The 13,941-nt window shown below is 44.8% G+C and overlaps 1 protein-coding gene across 1 annotated transcript in view; it reads left to right on the top strand.

Moving 5' to 3' along the window:
* The window catches only part of LOC126243607 (putative mediator of RNA polymerase II transcription subunit 12), a 542,395-nt gene extending 528,958 nt beyond the window's left edge, over positions 1 to 13,437 (top strand). Inside the window, exons 2-3 of the mRNA XM_049948174.1 lie at positions 314 to 365; positions 10,806 to 13,437. Coding sequence (XP_049804131.1) covers positions 314 to 365; positions 10,806 to 11,258 — 505 coding nt within the window. The 3' untranslated portion in view covers positions 11,259 to 13,437. The remainder of the gene's footprint in view (positions 1 to 313; positions 366 to 10,805) is intronic.
* The last annotated feature ends 504 nt before the right edge of the window (positions 13,438 to 13,941 follow it).

Raw genomic sequence — 13,941 nt, 5'->3', positions numbered from 1 at the left:
AGATCCGAGCACAGAGTATCGCAGCATAGGAATTTTCTCCTCAGATATGCAGTCAAGACGCTCCTTTCGTGATGATTAATGCATCCTACAGAACTGGCAAATTAAGACCTTTACTCTGATATCAGCAACTTTTCAACGTACCAGAGCTTCTGATCAGTAAGGTTGCCAACTTTTCCGCGCAGCGTTATTGTCATTGCTTTATAACGAATTAAATTATCAAGCAATCGCAGTTATATTTTTTTAAAAGTATTGATGTTTGCAGTTTTGTCAGATTTTGTATACCTAACATATTTTTTCTCCTTTATGTTCACAGTGCCTCCGGTACCAGCGCAGTTGCCATCGATAACAAGATCGAACAAGCAATGGTAAGTTGTCATCATTGCACCCGCACTACGAGAATAACGTGTTCGCTGTTGTGGCCGGGCCGAGTGCAGTGCGTGCCTGCGGGTTAGGGCAGAGAAAGAGCCGGACGCCGCTTACTGGCTAGCGATGGGGAAGGAAAGCAGTTTTCTCAAAATGTAATGTCAGCTGCAGGCACACACTCTGCTTGGTACTGCCGTGCCTTGGAATTTAGCAGTAGGGTTGTCAGCTTCGTGTAATATAAACCCTTGTTGTGGCTCCTCACACGCCGTGATCAGCCGTCAGACTGTATACAACTGAGCCGATCGTATCTTGTGATAGGGACCGGTGACTACATGCGCGTTACAGAATCAGCGAAGCTGACAGAGTCTGCAGAGTGGGGGAGAGGGGTCACTCACTAAGGTACAGTTGGCGTGTATTTCTGGGGAAAGCTCCCTGCTCGTCGTCTGATTGATATCATTTGGCGCCGGCCGAAGTGGCCGTGCGGTTAAAGGCGCTGCAGTCTGGAACCGCAAGACCGCTACGTCGCAGGTTCGAATCCTGCCTCGGGCATGGATGTTTGTGATGTCCTTAGGTTAGTTAGGTTTAACTAGTTCTAAGTTCTAGGGGACTAATGACCTCAGCAGTTGAGTCCCATAGTGCTCAGAGCCATTTGAACCATTTGATATCATTTGACGGCAGGAAGCGGCTGCGCCGGATCACACTACTTCCAGAGTATCGTAGTGTAACGACTCGATTAATTTTTTCGGCCTTGGCAGCGGCGGGATGTTGTAGCAACGTTCGTACAACGTACGTGAATCAGTATAACGAGGAAAAGGGACATCCGCATTTGCATGTTTTAAGATGCATTGTACCAGCCGGGAAACGAATGAATGCGAAAACGGGGGAAAACGGCTTCGCTGCTTTAAGGAACTCGCTGAGCGTCTACTTCAGGTTTGAATTCATTTCGGCGATTTGCATCCTCGACGACGCTTCGCGCAAGACACCGTTCTGCGAAAGCCAGAGAATTTCACTCGTTAACATCTAAAAAGCCTCTTTCTTTCCCTTCACGAAATGCAGACTTTGAGTCCTAATACAGTCAGGTTTTCTGGCTAGTGACTTACAGTTAAGTCAGGAGATGTACAGCAGAGAATGAGTGGCAACGCAAAGCGGCAATTATTTATGTTTTTTCACTTATTTCTTTATACCAGAGGCTGCACTGCGAACTATTAAATGCAACTGGAGTCTGTAAAGCAAACATTAGAATGGACTGTTGTTACAGAACCAGTTTTTGCATCGCTGAAACTTGTTGTAAATGAAAAGCACAATCTTTTTGTGTTCTATGGGATTAATTTATTTTGTTTACAGGTTTTCGGCCTACAAGGCCATCAACAGACGAGGTTACATTATGTTGATGGTCTTGTGAGTCGAAAACTGGCTAACGAAATAAATTAATCTCCTAGAACATACACAATATTGTGCTCTTCATTCATAATTGTGGTGTTGTACGAAGAAGCGACAGAAGAATGAGTTACCATTGCAGCTTCTGACGCATGGTCATTGTAAGGATGATCGAATGATTTGTTTTTTAGTGTCAGTTCAAACTCTACCGAGTTAAAATATTTTGTATCTCGGTTAGTGGGCCACTGAATTAGTTCTCTCCACGATACCCTGGTACTCTGAAGCTCTGAGGCGTGCACGGTTGGCTCACACCTTTCACTGGTTTGTTATGTGCTTCAGTCTTGTGGCTCGGTGTCAGAGTGACTCTGTGTCAGACTACAAACCCAGAGGGCTGTAGTTCGATCTTCAAATTATATCTCCTACTTTTCTTAAAATCTGGTCGTTTTATCTAAGGCAATGGTTTGTTAATGTGAAAAATGCTGAGTTTCACGGTGGCTTGGCGTCCACATTTAACTTAAGCCCTCAGCCCTCACCCCACCCAACACTGTAACTGGCTGTGTGAACCAAGTCGAAAGAAGGTAAGAGCAGGGCGTGCCAACTGCTTTGTTCAAACGGACCTTCGCGTCGAGGGTTGCTTTAATGTAAAGTCGTTCAGTTTAATGGCCACGGGCTGCGCTTAATTTTTCTCGATATACAGGGTGTTACAAAGAGGTACGGCCAAACTTTCAGGAAACATTCCTCACACACAAATAAAGAAAAGATGTTATGTGGATATGTGTCCGGAAACGCTTAATTTCCATGTTAGAGCTCATTTTAGTTTCGTCAGTATGTTCTTCCACCTACGCTCAATGGAGCACGTTATCATGATTTCATACGGGATACTGTACCTGTGCTGCTAGAACATGTGCCTTTACAAGTATGACACAACATGTGGTTCATGCACGATGGCGCTCCTGCACATTTCAGTCGAAGTGTTCGTACGCTTCTCAACAACAGATTCGGTGACCGATGGATTGGTAGATGCGGACCAATTCCGTGGCCTCCACGCTCTCCTGACCTCAACCCTCTTGACTTTCATTTATGGGGGCATTTGAAAGCTCTTGTCTACCCAACCCCGGTACCAAATGTAGAGACTCTTCGTGCTCGTATTGTGAACGGCTGTGATACAATACGCCATTCTCCAGGGCTGCATTAGCGCATCAGGGATTCCATGCGACGGAGGGTGGATGCATGTATCCTCGCTAACGGAGGACATTTTGAACATTTCCTGTAACAAAGTGTTTGAAGTCACGCTGGTACGTTCTGTTGCTGTGTGTTTCCATTCCATGATTAATGTGATTTGAAGAGAAGTAATAAAATCAGCTCTAACATGGAAAGTAAGCGTTTCCGGACACATGTCCACATAACATATTTTCTTTCTTTGTGTGTGAGGAATGTTTCCTCAAAGTTTGGCCGTACCTTTTTGTAACACCCTGTATAGTAACGCAACGTGCATATTGAAAATATCAAAACCAAATAATGTACCTCTCGCTTTAGTAATTGGTGTAAAATTTGTACCCATTTTTGCTTTATTGTTTTGGAAGTGGGTGTGGACAGCGAGTTGTAGCACGATAACCCGACACAAGTTGTTCTGCCCGTCGCTGCTAACCGTACGTGAGCACGAAGCACGCCACGACTGATACGGAGGAGGTGAGCTATGTCCTCGTGTGCGCCGGTGGAGAAGTGCGGAGAAGCAAAAGTGAATCCACTGCGGGACGACCGAAGTCTGGCAGACGGCGTGGCCTTGCCGTGGTGGAAGGGCCGCGGGCCGACCGCCTTGCCGCAGCGCGATCGATGTTGCAGGCGGCGGACCGGCCGAGGGGGGTGGGGTGGCGTGGCGCGGGCGGGGGCTGTCTGGCAGTGAGTGGGGTGGAGTGGAGCGTACCCCCAGCCCAGGCCGGCTCGGTTCACCTGCGGGCAGACGGCGACGGCGAGAAAAAAAACACGCCCTCACAATAACTGTCTGCATCTCCCAGTCACAACTATCGTCGTGCGATACGCTGTATTGAAAACTCCAGCCGTTCTGAGTCGACAGTAAATGCTTGACGGACACTTCTCTTTAATATTTCTTCTCATCGTAGTCTAGTACTGTCAAGGTTCAAAGTTACGACTCCGAAGTTACTTACCGCTCCTGCACTCTAGGAGTGTTCAGATTCTGACATTTAATGTAAACACTGCGGTCATTACTATCGCCTAGTAACGATCTCAAGATTCATTGGCAGCAGCACATATTCTCTACTCATCTTTGCCCCCTGTTAGTCTATTCATTTCGCCTGCACCGTATCCGATCTGCCCGGAGTATTGCAGTCTAGGTCTTTCTCTCCGTCTCTTGCCGAGAATCGTTCTGTCCATTCGATTAACCAGAAAAATACTGTGTGGCAAGAGGAGGTGAATTAATTGACCTCTTCTCGGTAGCGCGGATCCTTTTTCGCCTCCTCTTCTAAGAATTTCTCGTTACAGTTACTGTTGTGACTCTCGTATCTTATTCCTTGATATTACACTAACATTTGGAGACATCGAAAAAACGTTTTCGACAGGTGACGGTAGGGATAGGGGCAACTAGTTTTTTCTCTGTGCTCGCGAATTTGTCAGCAGAAACATTGGAACTGATACTGTTTCTCAATCGAATTATGCATTTCTGTACACTACTACAGCTGTCTCAAATGTTTGGGGAAGGGGAGGGGGAGATTGGCCAAATGCGAGAGGCGAGATTTCCCACACCGTGCTTTTCCAGACGCTCTGGAAAATAAAAGAAGCGTGCAAGAACAGAACGTGTCCTCTTTCGGCAGTATTTCGTTCATACTGAGCACATTTTCCGCCAATTTTGCGAATTTTCCGAGTAGATATTAACAAGTACTGTGATACAATATCTTCCTTTCCGAAGAATCTCAAAAGCCCTTAACATTGGTAAATTCTTTCCTCGAAATACGTTTGCGTGACTGTCACGGTAGATGAATAAAATTAAAGCATTGACCGTGAAGCACCGCGTTTCGTAGTATTTGTCGGAAATATTGTTTAAGTGTATTTTATTTTTCATGATATGTCAGGAGCGCTCACTTGTTCTTGTGATGCCTGCATGCTTAGCGAGAAGTCGACCTATGAAAAATTTCACTTCTTAGAAAAGAAAATGAAACATTGTTGGTAAACAATTGTTCTAATTGAGTGTATCACTGATTTCAGTGAAACGTTCTCACCTCGCAGCTTTGGGCTAAATCTCCCGTAAATCACAAGGCTGCGTCACGTTTTCAAGTCTTAAAGAAGGGGTTTGCTCTTAGTTATTGATGGGGTTTACACTGTCAAAGATTACGTAGCGCGCGCGCGCGCGCGTGTGTGTGTGTGTGTGTGTGTGTGTGTGTGTGTGTGTGTGTGAGAGAGAGAGAGAGAGAGAGAGAGAGAGAGAGAGAGAGAGAGAGAGAGAGGACATGACAAATGAGTGTTTGAGGAACAATTGCGCAAACTGATATTCGTGATTGCGCTTGTTGTTATCCTTTTTTTTTCTGTCGATGCCCCTGAAGCAGTGATGGATTACCTGCATCCACCTATGATGATACTTGAGTCACAGAGTGACGTGGCAACTACACATTTGGAATCGGGGGAAGGTGACTGTATGACACAAACTGAAAGGCAGAGGCGCCCAGATTTTTTTCTTCTGTATGTTACTGGTCATATTCCTGTTTTCGCTAGTTTGGTTCATGCCGCACCGTTAACAGCCCACGTCCGTGGCAGATCTGACAACTCTCAGTTCGCTTCCAGACGCTTTACAGTACAGGGCTGACCGCTGACAGTGCCGTCAGGTGAAACAGAAGGAAGGGGAAAAGGGTCTGCTTCGTTCCATTTCAGTCCAGAAGTATGTACTTGCACAAGTTCAGTTGTTCAAATGATTGATGTACACCGATGAGGACTTTTAGGAATGAGTAAAAAGCTGGTATAGTGTGTTCAAAATCTTTGAAAATGGCGATTTTTTCGGGTAAAATCGAATTTTCGTGCTGAAACAAGAAAAGAAAAAAATAAACAGCGTTGTATTTAAAAAAGGGACTCGTGACGTATCAGGCTTTCTCCGCGTTGTTGATTAATAGTGTGGTTCGAGGTGTTTTACCGAGTTGTTGCCATTTTGCGCTGTACATAAATATCCGATCCGTTCAGCGGGATACAGTGGTCTCTGGGCAGCATATCGCATTTCCCTCGTCTTTGCGTTCTCGGAAGGTTTCTTCTCGCGGAGAAGTTGAGCCTCGAGTGCAGGGACAATGAGCTCCGGTGGTAAACATATTTACAGTCTCTGCACAATGAGAGCCGTAATACCTTTGCCGGGGTGTCGGGTACAAAACACGCCGCTCCATTCGTGCTTGCACAATAAAGTGGCGCGCTGTTGTGCGCCTCTGGAAGCTGGGAATTGTGCGTGTGGTGTCGATGTTGCCCTCCGTTACGATTTCCGGCTTCCAGTCGCTGTAGGTGAGAGCGCACAAACTCTTTTCGGTGAGAGGTGCCTCGAAATCCAGAATAGCGACGGCCCTGCCGAGATCCCCTAGAGGGCGAGGCAGAACGTCGACGAAGTGTCCAGCCGTGTGAAATTAAGTTAAACGCTGCGCAATGGTAAACGGTTGACACAGACTTGTTTTCACGATGACAGTCTCCGAGAAGAGATCAGTGACTGTTTAAATGACGTGCGATCCGAGAGGGCAGTCGCCGCCGCCGCCACCACCGCCGCCGACACGGGCTGCAGCTTGTGCAGTCAGTGTCTGATTCTCTGTTAAGTCGACAGCCGCGGCGGTTGAAGGCACTAGACTGGCATTTGCGTGTAGCTGGTTTAAAATCCCTGTCCAGCCGTTCAGACTCAGCTTTTCCGTAGTTAATGCGAATGCTGGGATGACTGCTTTGAAAAGGCTACGGGACATGTCATTCCACGCCCTTGCCCAATCCGATATGGCATTCCTCCCACTGTAATGATTTCTGTGGCGAAGGGACGTTAAACCCTGATCTTATTTTGTTCCGTCACGGACTCGTTAGTTAAATGATTTTGGGGACGGAATTGAAGCAGACCCCGTGCACGTGCTGGTGTCATTTAACAGCTGCTACGTTTGCTCGGGGCAAGTACGCATGCAGAGCGAATCTGAGAAATAACGAGGAAACATGTTCCGTTCCAATGAAATTGCGAGAACACTTTTCACTTCGCTCCAGGAAGACGTGAAAAATGTGGAAACTACAGTAGAAACTTGACCCCCGTGTCCGTGCTAGCTGTCAGTCTTCTGCAGAAAGTTACGGTAATATTTGTTGCACTTAGTAAATACTACGCTTGACGATTTATTGAAAATTAATCGTAAAATTTATTAAGATTACTTAAAATGCAGTGCGCTTACAAGATTGGTGCCGCAGTTCGACAGGGTAAAACGGAATAAAAATTTTGTAAAACAAAAGAGAGATGTCTGTTCTGCCACCCATCGATGTTATTTATTTGTGAAACGCAGCATTTGTGCACAGACCGCACAAAGCTATTGCCAGAGGGGTCACAAGAGTCTTACATTAGCACAAGTAGTACTTACCCTGCCGTCTTTCCCAAGATACAAGATGCTGCGTTGTCGTACGGTCTTTCCTTATTCGTCAATAAAGTGCACACAAAGTGTCTGTTGGCTTCTGTCTCGGGTTCTTCGGCCGGCGTCTCTTGGATGACTTTTTGACTTTTCTCGATCACGAATGGTTGGCATTGTCAAAGCTTCAATCTCCATTACACTACTGCAGATTTACACTGAAAAATATGCTGTAGCGTGTCCACGTGTTGCATTCTGCTGTGCCGAAATCACTTAACTGACACTACACATTTCCACATCAACATCGAGAAAGGGAATTTCAATTTTTGGAATATTACCATGTAAGTACTGTGCATATTAACGTATATTACTTCAAATAGGTATTTGGCTTTTGGTCAGACGATAGCAAGCAAGGGCTTAGGTAATTGGATTAATCTCTATTTTAGAGTACGTGTGTACAAAACTTACCCATATGATGCCTTTCCAAAACTGCTGCCATTTACCTGCGGAGAGTTAGAAAGGAGCTGTTGGTGGTTACTCGAGCTGCGTCGATCTCTTTCAGGTTCGTTGTTTGTTCGCTGGTTTTATATCCTGTGGGATTACCCGTCAAGACAATACATTTCGGATGCAAGATTAGCATTCTGCACTGTACGAGCCACCTTCAAGTGACTACTGACAGCGGACGGCCACCGCTCCGCAGAAAGGTTTTCCTTTCCCCAAACATGCCTTCATTTACATACTTGGGTACAAACGGTGCCGCACTGGGCTGTTAGGCTCGTGGTATAGCCCACTCTCACTCGCTTTTGGTTGCCCGAAACCACTAGATTTGCGTCTGTCTTTCAGTCTTTCACGTTTGTGACCAGAGTGACAGTTCCCGCATGCAGTCTTAAAAGTTCAGTAAGTTCAGTGCAGTTGTAGACGGGAAGTTTTACTGCTGCAGATAAATCACTAGTGATCGTGGTAGATGGAGACCCGACGGAAGATCACCTCCTGTCGCGTTGCTCGTAGTGACAGAACATAATTGTTTGCAGCAGAAGCGTCGGGCGATCGCATTTTTTGTTTCTCGTGACGTGTCTTTATTGATGCTAGGGCGGCAGCGGTTGAATATGTCCACGCACCGTAAGACAGTCTGTATTTTGTGCCTGTGCCGGTATTTATTTACCCTCTGGCTGTCAGCGGTGTGCACGCGGCTTGCGGACGGAAGCGTGGCAACAGCGGAGCGCTTGCGCTTTTTCTGTATTTGTTTGGCTCTGAAGGTCAGCGAGTTGCCCAGCTGATAGCAAGGCGAGCTTCACGCTGACCGTCATAAGTGTTGGCACCTCATTCCGTCCCCTGTCCTATCGTCTGCCGCAAGGTGTGCTCCTGTCAGCTATGACCGGTTCTCGCGTTTTTCCTCTTAGCGCGCGCGCCTGTGTGTGTGTGTGGGGGGGGGGGGGGGGGGGAGAGATTGCCAAAATAACGAATACCTTTTTCTATAAAAAGATGTGGCGCGATGTGACTGTTTTCACTGTGTATGAGCTGTACGTCGGTCATTTCTACAATTGTTTTGTCAGCAGAGGATTCAGTGGGAATGATTGTTTAATTTAATTTTTTTCCTGTTTGGGCGAATCTATTAGCAAAAATTGAAGTAATTTCAGCATACGTGAGATGGAAATAAGGAAGTAGCTGAGAACACATTCAGTAACTCTCCTAATTTGTTGTTAATCTGGCTTGTATAATCAAGAACTTTGTCACATGGTTATTACTTCAAATGGCTCTGAGCACTATGGGACTTAACGTCTGAGGTCATCAGTCCCCTTGAACTTAAAACTACTTAAACCTAACTAACCTAAGGACATTACACACATCCATGGCCGAGGGCAGGATTCGAACCTGCGACCGTAGCGGTCGCTCGGTTCCAGACTGAAGAGCCTAGAACCGCTCGGCCTCTGCGTCCGGCTGGTTATTACTGCCGCCGGGTTTTGAAGACACTCGTTGTAAGGCATCGATTTGTCCGACACTTTTTTCACGAGCATATCAGTTCGCGTCATTTATGTTCGTGCACAGTTTCTAAGATGCTGCCTTCTCTTATGAAATTACGTCCTTTGAGTGACGCCTGTCACACTGATTGATGCTTCGGTAGTTAGGTTTATCGACACAGGTGTTAAGGCGGGAATCGGCCAAGCGATACAGTCGCGAGTAAAATCCAAGAACCGAACGAAATAATGGGCAGGTGGGTAGCATCCAACTGACTTTAGGACGGTAATGAAGCATCTTTGAGGTACACTTTTCCTTCTTCCGCTTACTGCGTACCCGTGACATACAAAACTGACTTTAGGACGGTAATGAAGCATCTTTGAGGTACACTTTTCCTTCTTCCGCTTACTGCGTACCCGTGACATACACACATTTTGTCTGTTTGGTTACAGATTCTTTTCCGAAGCCGTATCCGTCGGACATTCGTAATAGATGTGTTACGAACTCGCTGACGATGACAAAAGTATTCCGAACGTGGCCGAAACTTGTTACGAATATACCTCCTGTGAAACTTTGCAACTTGTCCGAGGTACGACGTATAAACGAAGGAACGTACGGGAAGCGCTGAGGCGAGGCGCCAGCGGCCTGAGTGTAACATAGGGTGGCGGGTGGAGTGGAGTGGAGTGCGAGTGTCGCCTTATCAGCAGCACCATCCGGCCGCCTTCTCCGCCAGCTGCGAGCGTATTGTTTGTCACCGCTCGAGGGTGGGGGGGGGGGGGGGGGGCGATACGGCTGCGCATATATGTGCGAGCGGCGGACGCGGCCCGCAGTTAGTTAGCCAGTCAAGTCAGTCAGCCGGCCGAGATGCTTCAGCGCGACGCGCCTTCCGCCTCCAGCAGGACGCTGGCCCGCCGGTCTTCCGAGTCACTGCTGTACGAGGTGCACCAGCGCGGTCAGCCCAGGCCCTGCTACGTCATCGTCCCAGACACAGAGGTGCGCTCTCCTCCTCGCTCCTTGACTCTGTCTGTGGCGCTGGCCGCTTCTCTCTCTCTCTCTCTCTCTCTCTCTCTCTCTCACTCACTCACTCACTGTTCATTCCGCCTAGGGAGACGAGCCATTCGTCGAACCGAAGCTGCTCCCGTCTCTTTCTCATCAAAATGGACACTTATTGGTATTTAACATTCGCTACATTCGATCGTGCCGGTTGTTTCTACTGTCCTTGTGGATGCTTATCTGGCAAACTGATAAAACATTTGTCTCTTGGGAGAAAATGAGTGACCGCATTTGTATCTCAATATTTACCACCAAATATGATATTTTCTATTCTTACTTTGACATTTACCTGTGTACCTAATATTTGTCACACGTACCTTCAAAATCGAGTGTCGAGTGTTTCGCTGACGACTAATTCGTTCGGTGCCTCTCGTGTTATTAAAGATTTTACTATTTTATTAACGTTTCATTAATTGTAGGGTCAAATGTAGTGTTTGTCACACGCAGTGGTGAGCTGTGACTCTTTTTGTAACACTGCCTTTTTTTACTTTACAGGATCTCGTGAAAAGCCACCTCATGTTCGCAGTGAGGGAGGAAGTCGAAGTACTGAAGGAACGTATCGCAGAGCTCATGGACCGAATCTGTCAGCTCGAGACGGAAAACACGATCCTGAAAGCGCACGCCTCTCAGGAAGCCCTGGCGCAGTTGGGCCTAAATAATCAGGGCCAGCAACAGCAACAAACTCCGTCTCAGCAGCAGCAGCTACAACAGCAGCAGCAGCAGCAGCTACACCAGCAGCAGCAGCAGCAGCAACAGCAGCAACAGCAACAACAACAGCAGCAGCAGCAGCAGCAGCAGCAGCAATTGCAACAGCAACAACTCCAACAACAGCAGCAGCTGCAGCAACATCAGCAGTTGCAACAACAGTCATCAGTGCAGCAACAGCAGCCACAGCAGCAACCTCAGCAACAGCTGCAGGGAAAGGCACTGAATGGCACTCTCCCGTAATTGTATCCTAAACCCCACTGTGGTATTCTTGTTCCCACACACTAGTCAGCTGGGAGCTGGCAAAAAGGGCAAAGACTTTATGCTTATTGCAGTTCTCCTCAGCCTGTCAGCTTGCAGTGATACTGCTCCACTGTTTGTGTAAATCTGAAGATGCCCGGTACTTTGATTGTTTTAGTTAATATATGTAATGTCAAGTTTTCCAAGTATTACTGTACTGTTGAAACGACAGGGAACCTGGTTGCTAAGAAATTGAGCACTCACACTAGTAGATATCCCGTACCATACGTACTGCAAAACTTTTGGGTATCTTCTGTCTGCCTTTCTTTGCTCTGAAAGTGAGTGTGTGTGTGTGTGTGTGTGTGTGTGTGTGTGTGTGGACACGCAGGTGTGTGCACATAATAGAATCTCAGTTTCTGTTTAAACAGTTATTTAAGGAAGGACTGTGGTGCTGCCATTATGTATGAAGTGATTGGTTTGGAGACAGGAAAGAAGACTGTTTTATACTAGGCATTTTATGTAAGTTAGTGAGATGCAGAAATTGATGCCCCGGAAAGGTACACGAAAGGAGTGTATTACGTGTTTGAAAGGGTATTGCTGCGTTCATTTCGAGAAACTGGCTGTTAGTAGATGTGTAATAGTCTCTCTGTTGAATCTATCAACTGCTAAAGATGTCCACTGTTTTATGGGTTGAGTAAGTGTTGTGTATTTTGGATATTAAGTTTTCATGTTTATGGATTTTTCCTGAAGAAAATAACATAGCTTTGGTGGTGTTGAATGAATTTTACTGAAATGTGGTCCGAATGTAGAAACCACATGACTTCAAAGATGATATTCTGTCAGCTCAGATTCCATTTCAGAACAACAGTAGTTGCAATGTAACTGGAATGGAGTGAGAATTGCATTGAACCCTCATACAGAGTTAAAAAAATTAGTACATGCTTTTGCCCCACAATTATGCTAACTTGAAACACTATTGTATATTTATGGAGGGCATGTCACTATGGCTGTGCTAATAAGATAATTAATTTTTTAATGGTTCTCGTGTAAATATTGTAGTGTCGAACAGTGTAAATCCCGCCCTCCATATAGTATATTGTTAGTGGTACATTTTGTATAATTGAGTTAGGATGATTCGTTTTCTTCAAGCGTGTAAGCACTAACTGCTCAAGAAATGTTAAAGTTTAATTCACCAAAATGTTGTTGAAGCAAGAAGTTACAGAAGCAGAATTGATTACTTACTGCAGTTAATGCAACTAACGACACCTAATACAATATAAATCCTAAATTTTCTACTGTTTATAGGACACAAAAGTTTTGCGGCATATCACATTGTAATTCTAATGCGTACTTTTAGAAGTAAAATAAAAAAAATAAAAAAATATAATTTCTATCTGCACATACTATTCTGTCTCGTGGAGCACATAGAAGAGGTTTCTTATAATTAATTATGATTGTTTGAGACATTCTAACCATAGTTTTTTCAAGTGAGATTTGCCTTATACAGTGCTGCTTATGGTTGCTTTATTGAGCTCCACAAAATGTGATTTAATGACTTTAATGCGAAATACTTGCTTTCAAAAGAGTAGAAATTTGTAATTTTTGATTGAGCAAACACTGTAAGTTACAGTAACTGAAAAATGACTTCTCATTATGCCTCTGAAAACTCCTAAGAACCATTCTCCGAAGCAGTGCAGTACGTATTCATGATTATTAAGTAATGTGTGACATTATTTGCAATGTACACAATTTTATTTGACAATGAAAATTCAACAGTAACAATAACGAAAATCACTAACAGTCTTAATCAATGTAAAAAAAATGCTAGTGTCTTATAGAGTGAGACGTATATTTTAAAAAAAAAGTGATTTTTAATTGTACAGTGTGACTGTGTACAGATGACTGTTCGAGGCCAGCTGTGGACTGTTGCTGGGCCGTAGTGTGTTTTGTAATTAATGTCAGTTGTTACATGTTAAGTTATCGTGCATTGGAAGTATTGGAAGACAGATGCTTTATCTTCTTCGTGGCAACATATACAAATGTATTTCTGTATATATACTTTTATTCAGCTACTTTTGTCAACTGGCGATAAAACTGATTTGAGCAAAACAATGCTTGAGACATGGTTCCTTATTATTATTGTCAGCTTGATTATTAATAAAAAATCTTTAAATAAATTTTATTTGATTGTTTTTCAATTTTTGTTTTCATATACCTTTTGTTGTCATCACTGCCCCAAGTTACAGTAGTTTATTGTTACCTGATCAACACCCAAGCTTTATGAGGGGCACACTGCAACAAACCTCTCCTCTCTCCTTCAAAAGTAAGTTAAAATTGTTTGACTAATGTGTTGTTTGCTTTCAAGGTTGATCTCAGAAAGAGTGTGGCTCCGAAAAACGAGAAAGAATAAAAAAGAAGACACTATTTTGTGTTAAGTACTTATAATTCAGACTGGCACAGTATATGGCAAAGCAGTTGCAGCAATAATAGCTTCAGGTGATACTTTTATTGAGAGCATTTGTGCAAAAAACTGTCAGTGGTACTCTCACTCAGATTTCTTAAGCTGTATGTCCAGTTGATGCTGCAAATACTCACCTACACTGAGAGCTGGAGAATACCTAGCAGTGGTGAAATAATGATTATGGTAACAGTAATATGTATTCTATATGAAGAGACAATGTTGGTG

Source organism: Schistocerca nitens, chromosome 1 (assembly GCF_023898315.1).
Source record: "Schistocerca nitens isolate TAMUIC-IGC-003100 chromosome 1, iqSchNite1.1, whole genome shotgun sequence".
NCBI classification, from domain to species: Eukaryota; Metazoa; Arthropoda; class Insecta; order Orthoptera; family Acrididae; genus Schistocerca; species Schistocerca nitens.
The sequence above is the reverse complement of the archived record's forward strand: the minus strand, read 5'-3'. Positions and strand labels throughout refer to the sequence as shown.